Source organism: Neltuma alba, unplaced genomic scaffold (genome assembly GCF_004799145.2).
Source record: "Neltuma alba isolate B1F8T4 unplaced genomic scaffold, ASM479914v2 tig00006011_pilon, whole genome shotgun sequence".
Lineage (NCBI taxonomy): Eukaryota > Viridiplantae > Streptophyta > Magnoliopsida > Fabales > Fabaceae > Neltuma > Neltuma alba.
In genome coordinates this window covers 52,159-71,493 of record NW_021634316.1, presented here as the reverse complement: position 1 = coordinate 71,493, position 19,335 = coordinate 52,159, and the positions used below count along the sequence as shown (strand labels likewise).

Below are 19,335 nucleotides of genomic sequence, written 5' to 3'. Positions count from 1 at the left end.
TACAAAAGGTCGTTTAAAAACATTGCAAATGATCTTTCTGAAGTACAATAAATTAGTGAAATGGCCGTCTTCCTAACTGCATCCTTGGCTCTGATATTGATAGGATTATTTCTGGCTTTTCTTAAAGTTACGTTATGTGTAGCTCGAAGCCAAGCGGAAAGGATTCTGTGAAAATTTTCTGTCCTCACATCATTTGCAATATGATTGCCCCTTCATCATTATTTAAAAAAAAAAAAAATCGTCAACAGTCAGCTCACTGGCTTGACCAATTAATTTTATCTATCACACAACCTCGTGTTCATTGAATAGTGTTTCCATTAAGTTAGTTAGACACTCCATAGTGTGATTTATCTATTTGCTTCATTGAGATTAAAATGATTAACGGCAAATCTTGACTCTTTATAAGAACTTCAAGGTTGACAGTTCTTCATAACTCATGAACCCTCTCGTTTTATTCTAATTCTAAATTACATGAAAGCATCAAACCATAAATGAGTTGACTAGCGGCATGGATACCCACCACTAAGCATAAGAACCCGAGCCAAATATCCGTAGTAATCTTACTCTTCAAGGAAGAAACAGCATCTAACCAGATATTCTTCCTGTTCGCTCCTCTTATCTTAGGCTGCATAAGCAGAATTCTCATATTTGCCTTCCCACCTGTTTCAAATCAGAGAAAGGCATTTGACTATGTTGCTGAATAAAAGCTACAGAATCATATCCAATGCATCACGTCATTCGAAATATTCCCAACCTGCATTCCTCCTTCTCCGGAATCTGCAGCTCAAAATCCTTTTCAAATGGCCGAAAGACCAAGTCCACCTTTCCATCATCTACTTTGTCAAGTGCTGGAGGTTGCCACTGAAAGAAGTTGATAATTTGTGGTAAGAGAGTAAGAATAGGACATAACGGCCTTGCTATCTTTGATGTATCATATGATAAGTTGAATGCTAATAAGTTTGTTTATGTGAGATTATTAGTACTAACATATAAACTGTGAGATGAAAAACCAGTTTCCCCCAGTTTCAGCACTAAGTATCTCAACTTAAGCTGAAATGCTGAAACCAAAAGCGTCTAAGGACCATATATGTGGTTTTTAGAAGGGGAAGGATACACAGTCAGAGTGGAAGAGGGAGGAGAGAATACCTTTGGAGCATTATCCTTGTCAATGGTGAGAGCTCTAATACCCTGTTCATCAAGAGACAAGTTTGCATCGCTTTTAGTAGGCAATTTTTTTTTCCTTGAAAATAAACTGAGAAGAGCTGCCTTTGGCCAATTTTATTGAGCAGTGAAAACAAGAATTAGCAGAGCTGTTTCCTGAAAATAAACTGAGCAGAGCTGCCTTTTGCCAGTTTTAGTGAGCAGTGAAAACAAGAATTACCTCATACATATCCTCAGATATCGTGGTTCGTAGTATATTCATCGTTAGTCTAAATTCCTTTTTTAGACATTCTGATAATGTCTGATTCCTTCCTTCACGAATCTGCGTTCATGGAAGTTGGGCAATAGCAGCATGAGTTGAAGAAACAGCATGCTCATTCAAAAGCAAAGAGACTGAATTCACAATTTAATCTTCCTATTGTGATCATAATTTACAATACAATATAGTCCAGGAACATAAGTCTAGGGTCTTATTATTTTAACCCCAAAATCCTTACCGATCTTAAGGTTATTTTCAATGCAGTGGGTGATGACCTTTTCATTCCTTTAAGTATTGCGCCAATCCATCCATTTCCTTCTTTGCTTGCTTCAGCTTCCTTCAGAAAGCACAAATATTCTATATAATGAACAAGGGTACGCAATAATACCATAAAGCTCCTACATAATTAGAGAAATCAGGAGATGAATGGGGAAGAAACTTACTAATGATTTAATAATTTCTTCAACAGTATCCTTTGAGAAGCACTCATCAATTGTCGACTGCCTGAAAATCTCAAAATGTTACTGGCATGAGTACGATGCACTGTGCTGGCACTAACAACAAAATCAAATAAGAAAAATGTTACACATTATCAATAAAAAATTATTACTTGTTTAAGATGCTGTCTTCGTCAAGCTTAACTTCTGAAGAAAATTCTTCAATTACTGATCTTACAGCATTCTCATCACCAGAATTTAGGCTAATCAGGCGCTTCTCTAACTCAGCAAGTTTCTGATACAACGAGATTATAGCGGTCAACTTATAGTTAAACCAATTTCATGACAAACCAATAACTTTACGATAAAATGAAATTAACATTATGTATTTTGCAGGTCTGTTTAAATTATTTATGGACTTGGAATAATACGTTCCCATCATTGACCGTAGCTATAGAGACATATATATGTATATATATTCAGCGGTCAGGAACTTCTTCATCCATCAAGAAAATAGAAAGAAATCAATGCTTCCTAAATTGGTTGAACTGTTTAACGCTGAAACCCATGTGTGAATCTATTCTCAGATCTTGAACAAACGTGAAACAGGATTTGAGAGAGATCCCATGTGACTGTTGTACATCAACTAGCATAATTACTCCTCCGGTCCTAAATGTAAGACCCTTATACACACTAGTATAAGGGTCTTATATTTAGGACCGGAGGAGTACATGAAAGGAGAGCACATATTAAAGATAACCTCAGAAAGGACAAAATGGGTTGCCAGTCCAGCTGCGACTAATTCCTTCCCATTCAACCGTCCTCCAGTCAATGCCAAGAATTCCCCTGCATATTTACATGCATGATGTCATCTCTGCCCTTAGTCTTATTGTACAGATGGTTGATACTAATTCAAGAAAAGCTAGACGCTTTTGCTCTCATGAAGATTTTACAGCATGTGAGACGAAAGTGTGAGAAAGGTCACTCAAAATAGTAAAAGGGAAGAATAAGATAAAGGAATTATTAGCCTTTAGAAATTACCCAATCGTCCAGGTAGATGAGAATGCACGTAAGAGAAGCTACAATCAGTATGAAACCCAAAACTTGCTTCTGGAGTGGCAAACACCTACACAAGAGAATTGATTTAAAGATGTCAGCATTTGAGAATTAAATCATAAAACTAGCCTGGGCATGGCTTTAGAATAATGTATAATAAGGATTAAGCACCCACAGTTTTTTCTGTAACAACTGAAAATTTCATTGGCACCATGAATGATGCGCCTCCACCCATTGAAATTCCGTGAACAAGAGCAACCTGTTATAACATAACAGCGCCATTCGACAACACATAAGACTTTGCAAGCATAAACTTTTTCAAATTTTTAAGGACCAGAGTGGGATGAAGTCAAAGATTCTAAAAGGAACCTGGGTTTTCTTATACGTATGAATGTGATAGCAGAGCCAGTACATTCTGTAGACCACTTCAAGGCAGGAATCCTCTGTTCAGGGAAACTCATTAGTATCAGCAGCTACGATGCAGGTCAGGGAATCCAGATATGCGCTCTAACTGGTTTCCCTCTAAATAACTCCTAGCTATTCGCTTCCAAAAGAGAGAGGGGAAGTCTGTGAACTAGGAAGAAGCTAGTGCCCCATAAAGAAACATGAAAATCCCAGCATAACAACACACTTACTTGTTTTTTTGCCATCATAAAACACTTTCAAGTCCCCACCAGCAGAAAAAGCTCGACCAGCACCCTGAGCAAGTTTTATGGAACAATTTAGTGATCGTAAATAAGCAACACAGCCCAGAGAAAGATAATCACAATCTGTTCGAATCATATAGGTACTTATAATTGATTAATCAACAGGGACATTGCACAATATTTGAAGAAGCCATGTGAATCAGAAAAACCTTGATGATAACAAGCTTTGCTTTATCATCTTTCTCCCATTTCTCTAGATATGTCGCAGCCAGCAAAACCTGATAACATTAGACGGACGAAGACTCAGCAGCCGTAGCAACTAAAAATTAGTATATCTCTGAAAATCACCCCTGAAGGGAATTTATTCACTAGAAAAGTTCGTTAGAAGAATTTCGTTTCAGAGAAAAATCAGGAAAGGAATTTACTCGCTTGACTTACAAGTTCAGGTGAAATAGCATTTAATTGACGAGGACGGTTTAAGGTGATCAACCTCACATGATCGATCTCTTCACCAAGAACAACCTTAACAACAAAAGCAGAAATTTCCGATCAGTCATCCATTACTCACACTAATCGCAGAACCTCATTACAAATTTACCCCCAAAAAGCATCACATATCGGTAATAACAGAAATCAATAAACACTTGCCTGTTCATCAGGATTCGCAGCATTAACCGCCATTTCGAATCAAATGTTACTCTGCACAGTCAAACAAATAGCGGAATCGGAATTATAGCAACGACAATATATCAGATAATCAAATTGGAGGAAAGACTTGACAACCAACCGGGAAGAGGAAGAAAAGTTAATGAAGGTAGGTGAGGCAATGAGGTATTATAGCTCCAATAAAGGAAGGAAGGCAGGCAGGAAGCTATATAACATTATGAACAAACTGTACGGAGGGAGTCATCTGAGTAGGTCCATCTACCACCACGTGTAAACGCCTGAAGAACCGCAGAGCACTTTACAGAGAGTGTCTCGGCCTCACCAACCACCTCTCAACTGTCAGTTCGGAATACTGCATTTCGACGCATAATAACGCAAGACTAAGTTTGACTTAATTTTACCTTTCTTTTTATTTTTTTTATAATCCATATATACATCATCATTTGGACGGTTTATGTTTAGTCTAATTTCATCTTATGTTTCATCTCCGCTTTTATTATAAAAGCTTATTTAATTTTTATTTTAATCATAAATATAAGGCTTTAATCTACTTTGGCTCTCATATTTAATTTTTTTTTATAAAATAATCCTTATACTAATGGTAGTTCTAACAAAAATACTTGATTAGCAAAGATATTTTAGGAAAGACAGCATATATTTATGATAAATAACTAACTTAACTAGTTCTTTTAATTTACTCAAATTAATTAACCAGCTCTTATATTAAAGACCGGAGGTGGTATATAACTTTTACTTTTGTTAATAAGATGTTTTTTAAAAATTTAATCATAAATCATTTAAATTTATGATATTAAAACTCAACCCATGTTGCCGACTGTGAACTAGTAATCCGGTATAGTTAAGAGTTTTAAACAAACTGACTGAGTTTATTTTTATATTTTTTTTCCTTATTTCTCATGGAGCCTCAAACCACAACGTTTAGAGTTTAAAAAAAGAAGGAAAAAAAATAGCAGCTCATCACATTTATGCTGTAGTAACTTAAAGTCTCAGTAGATTGTGTGCAATTTTATTCACGAATGTTCTATTTAGTAATGAATTAATATTTTTTATTTAATTATTAATTCTTTCATGATTATAGATGAGTATTTTATATATTTTAATTAAATTGTATTGTTTCAATTATGACTAGCTTAACTTTAACTTGACCCTAATTTAAACCACTATCTCGATAGGTTTCCTAAACAATCCGGTTTTTTAGTTCCTAATTGAAATTAAATTTATATCATTAAGATGGTATTATGAGGACCAGCATGCGGCGGACCAGCCCCTGAAGACCTAATGAGACCTCACGGTCCTACTAATAATGTCCTAATTATGAAATTTAGTTTATATAAAATATACTACCTCCAATCCTAAATGTAAGAGCCAGTTAACTAATTTGAAGAGGTTAAAGAAATAAATTAAGTTAGTTATTTGTAATAAATAAGTGTTATCTTTACTAAAATATCATTACTAATCAAATATATTAGCTAGAACTACTATTATTAAGAAGACTACTTTGAAAAAAATGTATAAATATAAAAAAAAAGTAGATCAGAATCTTATATTTAAGATCAAAATAAAATAAGATTTTATATTAAAAAAAAAGTACTCCTCCGGTCCTTATTATAAGACCCAATTTGACTTTTTATTTGGTCCTAATTATAAGACACAATCCATTTTGTCTCTTATATTTATGCATTTTTTTTCAAGATAATCCTTCTAATAATGATAGTTTTAGCCAATATACTTAATTAGTAAGGATATTTTAGGAATGACAACACTTATTTATTATAAATAACCAACTTAACTTACTTCTTTAATCTCCTCAAATAAGTCAATTGGGTCTTATAATTAGGATCGGAGGAGTAGTAGTTTATAACGCACACAATAAGGTATAAAGTTTTATAATTAAAAAGTGAGGTAATGGCAAATTTCGGTATTCCCGCCTTCTCATCGTAAGTACATCAACAAAAATCCAAATGTCACCTCCACTGCCTGCAGCTACCCGCTCAGTGCATGCTATAACTGATTTCTTCTGGCGGGAGGGTTGGTCCACCTGGTTGATAAGGGGAAGACAAAGCGTCACGTGCCCGCCGTCAGTCAATACATGGGCTCGATCCTGGAAAGTCCCACGTAGGGCGACTCTGGATTTAGGGGGTGTTTGGCAAAATTAAAACCTAGATTTCAGAAGCACTTTTCCGCAAAACGAGGTAACCTCCTCCACATATTTACTTCGTAATCCGTAAAAGCACTTCTGAAACCATGGTTTGGTTTCTATCCAAACACCCCCTTAGAAACCAAACCATGGTTTCAGAAGTGCTTTTACGGATTACGAAGTAAATATGTGGAGGAGGTTACCTCGTTTTGCGGAAAAGTGCTTCTGAAACCTAGGTTTTGGTTTTGCCAAACACCCCTTTAGTCTGTACTCAAAGGGAATAGGATACCGGTGGGAGAAATCCGAAAAAAACTGATTTCTTCTTGTTTGTATTACAGCTTTGCCAAAATGAGTACTCAACCTTTTTTGTCAGACGGTACTGGCCCCGTCTCATAATACTCACACTTTATCCCAGCAAATATTCTATGATGAATTTTATAAATTTTAATTTTAATTTATTTTAATATTTAATATATTTTTTTAAATATTATCTTTAATTATTTTTCTCTTATCATATTTTTTATATATTTTTTTATCTTTTTTCTTGTTTATTATAAAGGTATATTTGAAAACAAAAATCTATTTTTAACTTATTTATTATTTTTAACTGATTTTAACTAATTGTTTACTATTTATAAATTAGTTATTTGAAACTTATAATAAAAACAGGAGAAAGTAACATCTCTAGTTACTTTTTTCTTTTTGAAAAAATATAAACAATACTCAATTGTTCACTTCAAGGAACAAAAAACCGGACTGAATACTAAATTGGTTAGGATAGTGATTCAAGAGTCAATGGGTCGGGGTCAACCCAGAATCAAACTGATCATATTAAAGTAATATAATTTGATTGAAAATAACAAAATATAACAATACTAATAATCACTAATAACAAAATACAAGGAAATACAATAATAATTTGATTGTAACAACAATAAAGGATAATAATATTGAGAATTTTGATCTTTATGATTCCTATATAACTAAAATTAATAGTTATTGATGCCAAAATTACCATTAAAATCCATTTAAATCTATAACAAATGAAATATTAGGAGCTAAATGAGAAAAAATATGACAAATAGCAAAATAATCACTCTGACCAGTTTATTACCTGTTTTTACCAGTTCACACCGATTTGACTAGTTAAATCTAACTTGAACTAGTTCCCGATTTAATCTATGAACCAAACCAGATCATTGACTAATTCGCTGGTTTTCCGGTTGAACCAGCTGATCCGATCCGATTTTTTTTTACTCTGGTTCACTACCAAATCATCTTAACACCTTGTAATTAAATTATCTACGTCGACAAAACATTAAATTATTCATTTTCTTCTTCTAAGTTCATGCAAACAAATTTTAAATATTCTTAACACATTGAAAGCAACAATTAACACATGTTGCAACAAAAAATGAAAAGAAAGACCATAAAAATGAAAAGTGGGCATGTTAACAATGTCTTTCCAATCCTAAGAATAAATAGTGATGCGTATATTTCTCATTTCTTTTCCAAAACAGATTTTTTTTTTTTTGCACACGAAACATTGCATTACTTATTCAGACTAGAAGTAGGGAACTCCCAATAAGTAGAGAGAAAAAGTGCAAAATTGAGAAAAAGCTTATGATATGTCCCTTCTCCATTCCATCCTACCAAAACTGCCATAAAGGTCATCAGATATTTCCTTCCAATAAGAAGACACCGTTACCAGGATAACATCATCAACAATACTTGAAACTTGGCAGACCCACTTGACGAGAGCTTCTGAGGAAATTCAGTTCTTCAACAAAAAGGAAAATATCATGTGAATAATGTAATCCAGAAAAAAGTAAGCCAAAATTTGTCACTAAATTCAAAACTGTCCTCGAATAAATCGATGCGGATCAGCAAAATATCAAATCAACTCTCCGAAACTAAATGCTCAAAACTTGAATGCTAGCAGTTGCAGGTATGATGTTTGGCGCTATACGATTAACTTCTCTAGCTCTTCCAAAGCACACTAATAAATCAAACGACTTTTCAGCAAAATGCAAGGAATGTGATTTATCTGAATCACATGAACAAGTTGGGCCTTGATGCCTTGTAAGTCGTCTTCAGCTTCCTACTTGGCGGCCTGACCTTCTTGAACACCAATGGGAACTTGATTTTAGAATTGTGAAACTGCTTGGTGCTCTCTCTTTTGCACATCTTTGCAGGGATGGTGGCTGTCTTGATGATCTGGATGCATGGAAACCTCACCCGGTGACGTGATGCCATTTCCGTGTACATTTGTTCAACAGCGCCATTGAGGGTGGTGTCTCGGTATTCCTTGTACATGTTGTGATAACCAGTTCGGCTCTGATATCGCAGCCAAATTCCATAGTTATCGATCTTGGTAGGGTTTTTCTCATAAATCTGCAATCATCATGTAGTAAAAGCAAGTTATCTCATCTGAGAAGATGATAAATGAATCCGAAATGCAACTGAAGCTCAGAGATTGGAAACCATCCAACCACCCCACTGCCCCACCGCACGCTAAAACAAAGTATGAAGCTTCTAAGGTAGGCCAAGTCAATAAATGAAAAAGCAGGCTAAACCAATCATGAAGAGACATGCAAGCATGTCAGGGGGAGGTCCTGGCCTCCTGCTCAAAAAAGCGACTAAGTGTTTCTCTGTGATTGGTATGGTCTTTCATATTTCTTGCAAATTGACTCTAAAAATCTCCAGAAGTGATTTACAATATGTGCGCTCCCAAATTCATGATAGATGAGTTTCAAGAGATTAACAGATAAAGACTATTGGTGACAAAAAAATAAAAAATAAACATAGCCATTCGGCCAGTGTCCTGAATCCTAGCTTCAAATTTGTCAACCTTCCATGGCAATAGTGTATATTTTCCCCTAGATGTTTAGATCATTCAATTTCTCACCACAAGAAAGCATGAAAGTATTGCTTTATACGTTGAAGTGAACTATAGATGTATTTAAACTGGATCCATGCTCGAAACCCCTCTCTTCAAAGTCCAATAACTTTATATCTCTTCGCATGATTTTCTCCGACAGGCATATTTCAGTGTTAAGCATCTTACCAATTTTAAAAACCAATGCTCAATGTAACTCAGTATACTAGTAGATTACTCGAATGAGTCATATGATGTCAAAAGGAATGCTGTAAGAGCCTAGAAGGATATTTCAGACCTCGTTAATGGCTAGCACTTGCCCATTGCTTTTCTTCACCTTCTTCAGCTTTCTCAGGAAATACCTGAAAAATCAAAAACAAAAGAAAAAAACACGATGTTAGTTTTAAAGACATCAAATAAAGCAACTTTCTTATTTCATCCAAAAGATCGATGGGGTAATACCGGGTCAAGAGAGTTGTAGGGAAGCAATATCAGACACTATTTAAATCAAAATATTATTCTCGAAATTTAAATTTATACACGAGTTTCGGGCCTCAAAATTCTTACAGGACGCAGTATCAATAATTTTCTAAATTATTCACATATATACCATATACGTAAATTTGCTAAATTCCAGCTTTGGTACTGGAAAGTATGAATGATCTGAGCTATGTCCTGAAACTATATAATGTACAATTGAAAACTCTATTTTGATTATTCTGTGGTCAAGCTATTCCTATCTTAACCAAACAAAGAACTAAAATGAACAAATAGAAGAGAGATTGAGGTCTGAGCTGTACAGTATGTTTGGTTCAGGATAAAACATCAATCGCTTAATATCTATTATAAAACAAAATGAAAATTTAGCGAATTTTTGAAACGAGAACTGTTTTTTAATCCCTGCATTTTCTCATCGTCCAAGCAGAGGGCAGTACAGTGAGAGGATCATAACGCACCAGAACTTGGATTTGGCACGGACCTCATTGGTGGCCCAAAGCTTCATACGGTAGATCTTTGGGTGCTCATCTGCCTCTGTGGGAAGGGCTCTTCCCACCACCTGGTACTGGTGAAACTGTTTCCACCCAATCAAACAATCATTGGAACCAATTCAAAACTTCACCAAACAAGATACAAATAGAATTCAAAATGAAGAACTCATTCCTCGGAAACCATAAAAAGAAAGTTCAGAAAAGCATAAAATGCCCGCGACCAAGTTGTACATTACCCTGAACGAAACCATTTGGCGCGATGAATGCCGGGGGAAGAAGCGCAAACCAGCTGCGGTGGAAGCCAACAGATAAAACCCTAGCAAGATGTTAGGTTCGGCCATCTAAAACCACGGCCCAATAAGAAGGCCCATGAGAAGCGGGTTTAAAAAGTACAATTCTTGGAAATATTTATCATTTTATTGTATTTTTACCCAAAAAAATGAGATTAAAAAATTATCCAAGTTCTTTGTTGAATTTTTTCACGGAAATATTATATGACGACAATATAAAAGGAAATATAAAAAAGTCGGATAACCATCTTCCATGATAGTGAACAAAATTTTGATTTTAATATTTAAATTTATATTTTTGTTTTCGATACTTCTGAAAAAACAAAACACCATAAAAGCAAGCAAAACTAAACGGCAGCACTTAGTTTCACGTGTGTCAATTTGCATCAGCAATAAGCTTCCACAGAGTCGCTCTGCAGCATAATGCCTCTCATGCCTTGGTCACATGCCTCTTTAAACCCACTGAGCATCCCCAAACTTTTTGTATAATTATCATTTCATCATTCGAAAATTAGAGGGAACACATGGACTCATCAGGTCCAGTCAAACTTTTACGGGGGGCATGTTTAAGACATTTTTGCAGCTAAAGTAATGGTTAAATGGAATTTGTACAAACAAATCTCATATCATAATAAACCAAAAATCGCCTTTCCAATAAAATTTAACAATTAATTATGAGTAAGTTGATGCGGATCGGCAAAATATCAAAACAACTCTCCGAAACAAAATGCTCAAAGCTTAAAAGCTTGCAGTTGCATGTGGTGATGTTTGGTGCTATACGATTAGCTTTTCTAGCTCTTGCAAGTTCACTAATAAATCAAACAACTTCTCAGAGATAAGCAAAAGGAAAGTGATTTGTCCAAATCACATGAACAAGTTGGGCCTTGATGCCTTGTAAGTTGTCTTCAGCTTCCTACTTGGCGGCCTGACCTTCTTGAACACCAATGGGAACTTGATTTTAGAATTGTGAAATTGCTTGGTGCTCTCTCGTTTGCACATCTTTGCAGGAATGGTGGCTGTCTTGATGATCTGGATGCATGGAAACCTCACCCTGTGACGTGATGCCATTTCAGTGTACATTTGTTCAACCGCACCATTGAGGGTGGTGTCTCGGTATTCCTTGTACATGTTATGATAACCAGTTCTACTTTGATATCGCAGCCAGATTCCATAGTTATCAATCTTGGTAGGATTTTTCTCATAAATCTGCAATCATCACATGTTAAAAGCAAATTATCTCATTTGAGAAGATGATAGATGGACCTGAAATACAACTGAAGCTAAGAAGTTGGAAACAATCCCACCACCCCACCACAACCTTAAAAAAGTATGAAGATTCTAAGGTAGGCCAAGGCTATAAATGAATAGGCAGGCTAAACCAATCATGAAGCGACATGCTCGGGTCCTAAGTGTTTCTTTACCGTTGGTTTGATCTTCATATATTTTGCAAATTGACTCTAATTAAAAATCTCCAGCATTTGTTATCCTCTATATGCATTTACTCAAATTCATGATGCATAGATTCCAAGAGGTTAGCACATAAGGCTATTGGACGACAAAAAATAAAAGATATACGTAAGCCAGTCTCCTGAACCCTGGTTCAAATTCATCAAACTTCAATGCCTACAGACCACATTTTCCTATAGCTGTTAGATCATTCAATTTCTCCCAAAAGCATATTCCACTGTTAAGCATCTTTCCAATTTAAAAACCAATGTTCAATGTAACTCATTGTACTAGTAGAATAACAGAATGGGTCTTGCATCGTCTAAAGGAATATTGTAAAACCTAGAAGGATATTTCAGACCTCATTAATGGCTAGCACTTGCCCATTGCTTTTCTTCACCTTCTTCAGCTTTCTCAGGAAATACCTGCAAAATGAAAAACGAAAAGAAAAACGCCTGATGTTATTTTTAAAGACATCAAATACATACAACTATTCAACTCAATATATATATATATATATATATATATATAATACAAGCAACTTTCTCATTCCATTCAAAAGACGGATGCGGTAATACAGGGTCAAGAGAGTTGTCGGGGAGCGAAATCAGATACTGTTTAAGTCCTTTATTTTAAATGATGGAACCTATTCGATTAATTTAGCATCAACAAATCAGCTGAAAGTCAAAACATTATTCTCGAAATTTTAATTTATACAAAAATTTCGGGCCTCAAAATTCTTACAGGATGCAGTATCTATGACTTTCTAAATTATTCACATATATACCATATAAGTAAATTTACTAAATTCCAACTTTGGTAATGAAAAATATGAATGATCTGAGCTATGTTCTGAAACGACATAATGTACGATTGGATACTCTATTTTCATTATTCTAGCGTCAAGCTATTCCTTTAGTAAGCAAACAAAGGACTAAAACGAACAAAAAGAAGACAGATTGAGGTCTGAGCTATACAGCACGTTTAATTCACGATAAAACACAAAACATCTTTCATGAACCAAAGTGTGAATTTAGCGAAGCTTTAAAACAGGAACTGCTTTTAATTCCTGCATTTTCTCATCGTCCAAGTAGAAGGCAATACAGGGAGAGGATCATAACGCACCAGAACTTGGATTTGGCACGGACCTCATTGGTGGCCCAAAGCTTCATCCGATAGATCTTGGGGTGCTCATCTGTCTCTGTAGGAAGGGCCCTTCCCACCACCTGGTACTGGTGAAACTGTTTCCACACAATCAAACAATCATTGGAACCAATTCAAAACTTCACAGAACAAAATACAATTAGGAATTGAAAATGACGAACTCATTCCTCCGAAACAATCAAAGGGAAATTCAGAAATGCATAAAACGCCATGGAACATGTCGTGCATTACCCTGAACGAAACCATTTGGGACGATGGATGGCTGGACGCAAGGGGAAGAAGCACAATCGCATTGCACTAGAAGACAACTGATAAAACCCTACCGAGCTGTTTGATTGGGCCATCTAAAACCACAGCCCAGTAAAAAGGCCCATGAAAAATATTCTTTGAAAAGGTGCAGTTGTTAAAATATTTATCATTTATTGTATGTTTATTAAAAATCTGAGATAGAAATTAAAAAAATTATCTCAGTTCTTTGTGGAAATTTGCAGAGGAATTATATATATAAATATAAAAGTAAATGTTGGCAAAAAAAAAAAATGAAAAAATTGTGACAAATATTTGTACCAGATCTTGAACAAAATTTTTAATTTAATAATTAAATTAACTTTATATTAGTCATATCGCTTCATGAAATATTAAATGTGGCACATCTTTTGAAAAGTATTTTCATATTTAATACTTAATAATGTTTCAAATAAAATTACCCCAAAATACGAACTATGCTTTGAGGGGGGAACACATTTTGTAATTAAAGTAATGACTAAATAGGATTTATGCAAACAGATTTTGTATCTTAATATAGTTTGAGAAAATTATAAATAAAGACTCTCAATATATAAAAATTATAATTTGAGATTCTTAATTTGGAAAATAGCAAATAAAGACCCGGATTCATATTATAAATATGAAATTTTGGTAAAATATTTGAAATGCCCCTCAGTCAAATGACAAGTCGACTATGAAAAATAATAAGTTCACTTTAACAAATGACAATTTCAATAAACCCAATCACAATTTGGTTGAGGGTATACCAAATAACAAGTTCACGTGAGGAAGCAGGCGATTATTAAATTCTATTCCTTTTCTTTCCATTTGAATGATTTTGTAAACATAACTAATCATATCTTTTTAATGAAACAGAACTTAATTAATCATGACTTATTTCAGCGCAAAAAAAAATTAATCGAGACTTGTTAATTGTAATTGACTTTGATTATTTCAAGACAAACATTAATACTCCTTCATATTAACTAATTTGAGTAAATTAATTAATATGATATGTTTTTTTCTAAAGCATCATAATTATCTTTTTTTTAATTTCTTCTCTCTCTCCCCTAATTTCTTCTCCCTCTTCCCTACTTGATTATTATTAAGAGGATATCAATAGGGTTATTTTGAGAAAAATTAATAAACATATAAAATAGATATCACATATAAGATTAATATCAACTCTCAAATTAAGTCACATAATTAAATACGGGAGAATGATCTACGAAATTTCATTAAATTGTTGCAGGAATGTGGATCTTTATTCTCTCCTGCTGCTCAATTTGAACAATATCTTTATACTTATATCGTTATTTTTTATTTTGATTAATGAGTGACTCTCTTATCACGGAGAAACCAATTGATTAGTGTCATAATCTGTACCATTTCTTTAACTACTTATAAAAATATTATTCTCCTCAAAATTCAAATACTATTCACAAGTCAGAGTGACATTAGGCTTCATCTTTCCTTTTTTCTTCTAGTCTCATTTATTTTTACACTCCCAGGCCTACCTAGTGATGATTTTACACTTCAAAATATAGCAAAATTCTGCACTTTCTGATTGACAATGAAATCAAGTATTTATGATCTTGTTTCTGTAATTACCTGAAGCTTACTTCTACAATCACCTAGTAAAGAAACAAACAATACACTGCCTTGTCTCTCATAGCATGCATCTATAACTTTCCATCAGGAAAAAAAAAAATCTAAAAATCCACACCCCTTAAATTAGAGTTCAGACGACCAATGACAGAAGCTGAACTTTTGGTAAAAATAAAATAAAATGAGAGAAGTGGGACCACCTATCACCTCTATCTCGATAGATGGGTCCCACATCTTTCTCCTTCTATCTCTTCTTTTCATCTCAGGTGACATCAACCAATCATGTTCACTTAAAATCTTCAGTGTTTACTAAACATCAGCACAATTCACTGGTGCAAATCCGAGTCTGGAATTCTTGAGATCATAGAGGATGTGAAAGTTCTGCTGCTGATAGTTCCCAATTATGGAAAGAGCTGAATGAGGAGTGCCCAGAATTGCCAAACAAACAACAGCACTTGGTTCAATCTCAAAGAAGTAATTTTCCACAGGGAAATCCCAAACAGCTCCATCTGCAAACATGATCCCAAAATCAGGCAGCTCAACAGCTTCAAACCCAGAAACATTATAGCAAGGCTTTAAAGGAAAACGGCCTTCTTCAATCATCTTGTAGCCCCTGATCTTCTTCATGAAAGCCTCCTTGATAATCTGATAAGCAGGCTCTGCAAAATAAGTTAGAGTAGTGCCAGAATCAATGATGGTTCCTCCACCACTACCACCACCTTCTTCTGCAGATACAAGCCAAGTTTCCTTTGGTATCTTCAGTACTTCACCACCAACCATGACAGCTTTTATCTGCACATAGTAAAATGTATCAACTGGGTTTTCTTTCCCACCCACAAATGAGGTGAAATTCAAGTTTGGGTTGCTGAGAAGTTTCTTGTCTTCCCCAAATATCAGTTTGCTGCTACTGTTGCTGTTTCTATCCACAAGGCAATAGGAAAATGAATGACCATAAAGAGATTGAAGCTGAGAAGCAAATGACAATGGCCCTCTTCCTAGTCCCAGCAACCCAGCAGCTCCTTGGAACAGACCTCTATTCCAATGTCCACAACCAAACATTACATTCTCCACACGCTTCAACTCAGACTTCCCTTCAGATGTGGTGAGATTAACTGTGAAAGTCTCGAGAGCAAAATCCCCAGTTGTATTGGAGCTATCCCCATACCAGTAGAAATAAGGACAGCTCTGCTTCTCAGCCTTGCAAGCCTGAGGTGGATCTGGGGATGACACTAACTGGCACCTTTTGTCATGGCAGCTTATGTTCTTGAAGGAGCTTGAATCCTTAGGATCATAGTAAGGTCCACTTTGCTCAAAGCAAACATAACAAGGAACGCATTGGATCCAGTTAAGATCACTGCCTGTATCAAGTATCAAAGAGAAATGTTTTGGAGGTGTACCAACAAACACATCCATGAAGTACTCTCCAGAGCCAAGACTGACCCCTGATTCCAATGTTGCCACAAGCCGGCCGGGATACGCATTTATGAAATACTCCGGCACAGCTGCCTGTGCCGGCGCCGGAGTAACAGCCTGCTTTGATTTGAGCTGTGTTTCCTGCAGCCTTGAAACAGTGTTTTGGTTCTTCTTCTCCTTGACCCTTCTATGAAGGGTCTGGATTCTGGTCAAGTCCCGAATAGTGAAATCAATCACAGGTTTTTTTGGCTCGGCATCTTCACTCACCGTCACAGGTCGACGTTTCAGATCGAGCTTTAGCAATTGTTTCTGTGGTGTTGCTACATAATCATCACCAGTATCTTCATCTGATGTGGTTATTCCTGAATGCCCAAATTTCTCAGACTTTGAGAAGCTACAGTCAGTATATGCAGAAGAAGACGCCGTATTGAGGCCTGGATGATCAGGCATTTTGATGGCAGCGAGAGAAGAACCATTTTTCTTGAGACAGTTCTGATTGTCGTTGCTGGAAACAGCCTCCACTGCGCTCGAATATATTACGAGCAGAACCAGAACAAGAGAAAACTTCAAAGCCATAGCGACGGTATCTTCTTCCTTGGACCCAGAGAAAAATCTAACATCGAACGCCTTGCAAATTTCAGTAAGAAATCTAAGGAAGAAAAAGGAAACTCTAAGACATTCTGAACTGTGGAAAGAGCAAGAGGGGTCTGAATTCCTTGTATACAGAAATTTCCCAGAAACAAACACCCAAATGAAAACAAAATGGGGAATAAATAAAGTCAATCACGAATTGTCCCGAAGCCCAGGAAGCAAAATCTATCCAAGACTGAAAGTTAAAGTTGACTGAAGAAAAATGGAGATAAGGATGTAAATTAACTACAATGGGAACTCTGAAGGCCAAAATGTGTGTTTGGAGGGTAAGAAAATTCTGATGCAGAGACGTTAAATTTGGGTGAGAGCGAAGTCCAAACGAAAAAACGCGTTTTCATCAAGTCTTCACATACTATCAGTTACAGAACAATATTAAGTTTTGGAACAAAAAATAAATTTCTGTGATCCCGGTGACATAAATGCCAGAGAGATCATGTTCATACCTGGTCTGCTTCTCAGAGGGGAATTTCCGAAGCTTGCAGCTTGGTGGGGGTTGAAAGAAACTGTACCAAACTTTCCAAGTTGGTGACTCGTTTATGCTTTGTTCAGTGTGATGATGAAAGGCTTAAGAGGAAATAGCCTGCAACTTCAAAAAAAGTCAAAATTGAATTCTTGGGGATTTCCAGTTGGAGGTGGAGAAGAAGAGGATGTCTGTGCTCAGTGGTCAGAGTTTTTGAATCTGTCTTACTCGTGTGGGGACAAAAGAAAGAGTGAGGGAGAGAGAATGAAGATTTTGTGAGTTGAACAAAGGAAAAAGACCTGAGAGAGAATTGGGGTATTGATGGTTACGCGCTGAAAAATGGCAATAGCCTTAAAGGACGCAAAGCCTTGTGATTCATGAAGCCATCGCCCCCTCGTAAAGGCATTTTTTTTCCACGAGTTTTTTTTTTTTGGAGAAAATTACGAAAAATATATCCTATTGAAAATTTTAGTAATGAAAAAACTTAATAATTTTTTATATATAAAACATATTAATATTCTGATTTAGATATTTTCACCAATAAAATCTTTAACGGAAACTTTTTTTCCAATTTTCTCTAATGTTTAAATATTTTATAAATAATCGTCCAATATATATATCAAATCATATTATTATCCATAAATAATAAAAGTAGAGATCAATTTTTAGACGCCTTGTTTGCGACGAGGATATAGTGAGAATGCCATGGGGTGTAAGTATAAATTCCAAGTCAAGCTCTTGTAATGGAATAAAAAAAATGTAAATTATGCCAGTGGCATAAAATATAATTCATAAATTATACCTTTTTTTTAAAAAAATTCAAGTATGGTAATCATTTGTTACTATTATAGTATATTTAAATTTTAAATTCTGTTACAAAAATTACTTGACCATGGTGATTAATGACTACATGTAAATTCATTTTGAAAAAACTTTATAAATAAGTAAAAGATTTTGCCATATGATAATATTTGAATTTAGACACAATCAAGTGGAGTATTCAATTAAAGATAGAGAGGAGAAAAAAAATTAAAAAAATAGTGAGATTCACATCTTAATATTGAATATTGACAGAATATAATTGTCATTCGAACAAATATATTATACTTAATAATTAATTAAAATTGACTTTATGGGCTTTATATATTGAGTTTTTTTTTCACCCAACGATTAGATAGAATTCTTTTTTGTCCAATTTCTTGAACAATCTATAAAGGACTAAACTGAAACTATTTAGAATGTGAATTATAAAAACAAAAAAAAGGGTATGAATTGACCTGTAAAAAACCGAAAGATGATGTAATAAGATTTGACTTTGAGGCTTAAGTTTTATATAAAAGAATTAGTTTGACCTAAAATTTAATTCTAAATATAAAACTTTAATATATTTTATTTTTTATATTTATTTTTTTTTAAGTAATCATTGTACTAGTTGTATATACTAAAGATTCAATCAAATGATAATTGTAGTTAGTACACATAATTAATAAGGATATTTTAAGAAAGACAGCACATATTTATTATAAATAACTAGCTTAACAAATTTTATTAATCTAAACAGATTAGATAATTAGCTCTTATATTAAAAATCAGTAACAGTATTAGGGTAATAATATCCTTGAATTCTTTCGGGAGATTTATTAATGAGTCAAACCTCATAAAAAACAATAAATGTAATTGTTTTATCAGTACTGCTTTCTTGATTCCAGCCATAATCTCAACAACTTCATGATCATTTGACAGCTTCAAAAACTAACGTCAGTGATAATCTGAGCCTGTGAGGCA

At 34.8% G+C, this 19,335-nt stretch overlaps 3 protein-coding genes across 3 annotated transcripts; all 3 read right to left on the bottom strand.

The window, feature by feature from the left end:
* Positions 1-343: 343 nt before the first annotated feature.
* LOC114749303 (3-hydroxyisobutyryl-CoA hydrolase-like protein 5) lies at positions 344-4,411 on the bottom strand. The gene is made up of 16 exons (XM_028937799.1): positions 4,348-4,411; positions 4,209-4,259; positions 3,999-4,082; positions 3,770-3,838; positions 3,549-3,612; positions 3,283-3,356; positions 3,089-3,172; positions 2,899-2,983; positions 2,618-2,703; positions 2,031-2,152; positions 1,864-1,924; positions 1,659-1,757; positions 1,382-1,483; positions 1,147-1,188; positions 755-861; positions 344-660 (listed from the first exon to the last, which is right to left on the bottom strand). The coding sequence occupies exons 2-16, from the start codon at positions 4,239-4,241 to the stop codon at positions 621-623; spliced, it is 1,152 nt and encodes a 383-aa protein (XP_028793632.1). The 5' UTR covers positions 4,242-4,259; positions 4,348-4,411; the 3' UTR covers positions 344-620.
* Positions 4,412-8,033: 3,622 nt separating this feature from the next.
* Positions 8,034-10,545, bottom strand: LOC114749300 (60S ribosomal protein L18a-like). The gene is made up of 4 exons (XM_028937796.1): positions 10,488-10,545; positions 10,219-10,334; positions 9,561-9,624; positions 8,034-8,778 (listed from the first exon to the last, which is right to left on the bottom strand). The coding sequence occupies exons 1-4, from the start codon at positions 10,500-10,502 to the stop codon at positions 8,437-8,439; spliced, it is 537 nt and encodes a 178-aa protein (XP_028793629.1). The 5' UTR covers positions 10,503-10,545; the 3' UTR covers positions 8,034-8,436.
* A 561-nt stretch (positions 10,546-11,106) lies between these two features.
* Positions 11,107-17,704, bottom strand: LOC114749301 (aspartyl protease family protein 2). Its single transcript, XM_028937797.1, has 6 exons — positions 17,534-17,704; positions 15,342-17,052; positions 13,383-13,448; positions 13,113-13,228; positions 12,349-12,412; positions 11,107-11,747 (listed from the first exon to the last, which is right to left on the bottom strand). Exons 2-6 carry the CDS (start codon positions 17,013-17,015, stop codon positions 11,406-11,408), a joined length of 2,262 nt encoding a protein of 753 aa, XP_028793630.1. The 5' UTR covers positions 17,016-17,052; positions 17,534-17,704; the 3' UTR covers positions 11,107-11,405.
* Between the last annotated feature and the right edge of the window lie 1,631 nt (positions 17,705-19,335).